Here is a 2,500-nt window from a genome sequence, read left to right as displayed (position 1 = left end):
CCAAGATCAATGACTCTTCTCAATCATGCCTTCTGTTTTTATTGGCTGGCATTCTTCTATGAAGAAAAGCTGCCTCTCCTCTTTTTATTCCTGCGTCTTCAATATCACTGTGAATTCATGATTTTTGTTTTTACTCAATTGTTTGTAATTCGTCATTTACATTCTTTAGGTGACCTCAGTTTGGCCAGTGAGGGGCCTTCAAGTTGGCTCCATTCCCGTCACTTTTTGTATATCCTAGCTTTTTGACCAAGATGCTCTAGTCTTATCATGTACTATCTGTCTTGGACCTGGAATTAGCCATTTCCCCGAGGAACCCGGTGCTTTTTAATGGAGAGTGGTATTAGAGACCAACATCTGGGTGTCAGGTGTACTCATACCAACTGGTTATTATCAGAAAGAGCTGCCAATTTCCAAATTATATCTATTTTGTAGTTGTATTTTATGGATTATGGGAGAGGCTGAGCATATTTTCATGTTTTCTGGCCATGTCCATTGCCTTTTTGTGAATTGCTTACTCAAGTCCTTTGTGGGATGTCAATCTTTTTCTTACTAAAGTGAGTTAATAACATTACAGCATTTTAGAATAGTCCCTGACATACAGTAAGGTTACGTATTGCTGAAGGATATTACTTCGTATTTATTCTTTGTTAAAAGTATCCAGAGTAAATTTTAAACTCAGTGCGCTGGACACATGTTGCTCTTCTGCAGTCACAGTGGGGAGAGGACCTGTGCCTGCATCCCGTGATGCTGTCTGCCACTGCCCAAAAAGTATTGGTCTACAAGTCACACCTCCCTTGTCATTCACTTGGCTCTGCTTCGTGGTGATGGCAAACATGGGCTGGCACCCAAGCCCTAATGACAAAGGTCCAGGCCCTTCAGCACCATGTGCAGCCTCTCAGCATGGACAATGGGCCCCGAAATCACTGCAGCTCACTGTTCCTCTCCCACCCTACAGGAAGTAGATTGGGAAGCAGAGCTGGCCGTGGTCATTGGAAAGAAAGGCAAGCACATCAAGGTGAGGTGGAAAGGTGGGGCTCCCAGGCCAGAGTGTAGCAGAGGCCCCAGCTCCTGCCTCTCCCAGTGCTGACCTCTCACCAACACACGGTGCCAGCTGTCCCTGACCCTGGGAAGCGGTCAGCCTCCTTGCTCCCTGACACTGCCTTGCCCTTCACCCAGCTTTGGCTCGTCCTGGCTACTAACACGGGATAACAGCTTAGAGATCCTTTGCCAAAGGTGTTGATGTCACCCGTGATCTAACCTCCTGTATGGCCACATCCCCTGCCCCATAGGCCACAGATGCCATGGCCCACGTGGCCGGCTTCACTGTGGCCCATGACGTGAGTGCTCGTGACTGGCAAATGAGACGCAATGGGAAACAGTGGCTGCTGGGGAAAACCTTCGACACCTTCTGCCCTCTGGGCCCTGCCTTGGTGACCAAGGACAGTGTAGCAGGTAGGTCCCTGGACCCTGCCCCCTTGTACCTACCATTGCACAGATGAACAGCGTTCCAAGGAGGAGCGTGGGTTCAGGTACATGCAGCGCCTGCCCTCCCTGGCCACCCTTTCACTGCTGACTCTACACAGGGCAAGTCTCTTACCCTCAGCCATGAGTTCTCCCATGGGCTTCCTTCCCAAGCCCCCTAGAGGGAACACAACTGCAGAGGATGTGAAACTGCAGGAAGTAAATGACAACACTGAGCTGATGGGTGGATCAGGCTTCCTGTGGCTGCTGCCATCTGAAACAATCTAAGTTGAGCATCATGGAGCATAGTTATCACGAGGCTCTGGCATCTTCCACAGTACAGGACACGAGAGCCCGTGTGACTTATTCAGCCATTGTGGAAACAGAACAGCACCGACCACATACAGTGAGGAGACAGCGCCAGGATGGGGGCAGTGCCCAAGAGGGCAGAGCGCAACCTCTTAACACAGCCGCCCACAACTGTGGTGGAGATGGGGGGAGGTGTCCATGTGGGCCAGCCATGCCAGGATGCCAAAGACCCCATTACCTCACAGCACCCCATGCAGAGTCCTCAGTAAAGTTAAATTGTGTTTCAGCTGCTCTACTTAAGGGGGGTAGAACACTAAGACCACCACCAACAGTTGAAAGTGCTGGTTAGCCAGGATGTTCTTACACTAATCCATCCCCTGCCATCTTCCATTACATGAGGCTTCACTGTCCTGGCTAGAACCATTACCTCACTGCTTTATGGATGCTAAGTCTTTTTTTTTTTTTTTTTTTTTCTTTTGGAATGGTCTTACTGTGTCACCCAGGCTGGAGTGCAGTGGCCCAATCTCAGCTCACTGAAGCCTCAGTATCCAGGGTTCAAGTGATCCTCCCGCCTCAGCCTCCTGAGTCGCTGGGACTACAGGCATGCATCACCACGCCTGGCTAATGTTTTTATTATTTTTTATAGAGACAAGCACTCACTACGTTCCCCAGCCTGGTTTTGAACTCCTGAGCTTAATCAGTCCTTGCCTGCTTTGACCTCCCAGAGTGC

At 49.7% G+C, this 2,500-nt stretch overlaps 1 protein-coding gene across 1 annotated transcript in view; it reads right to left on the bottom strand.

The window, feature by feature from the left end:
* Window positions 1-1,757: 1,757 nt before the first annotated feature.
* The window catches only part of GPAT2 (glycerol-3-phosphate acyltransferase 2, mitochondrial), a 14,258-nt gene continuing 13,515 nt past the window's right edge, over window positions 1,758-2,500 (bottom strand). Inside the window, exon 19 of the mRNA XM_011969688.1 lies at window positions 1,758-1,790. Coding sequence (XP_011825078.1) covers window positions 1,758-1,790 — 33 coding nt within the window. The remainder of the gene's footprint in view (window positions 1,791-2,500) is intronic.

Source organism: Mandrillus leucophaeus, unplaced genomic scaffold (genome assembly GCF_000951045.1).
Source record: "Mandrillus leucophaeus isolate KB7577 unplaced genomic scaffold, Mleu.le_1.0 Scaffold9, whole genome shotgun sequence".
In the NCBI taxonomy this organism is placed as follows: domain Eukaryota; kingdom Metazoa; phylum Chordata; class Mammalia; order Primates; family Cercopithecidae; genus Mandrillus; species Mandrillus leucophaeus.
This window is presented reverse-complemented; position numbering and strand designations above follow the sequence as displayed.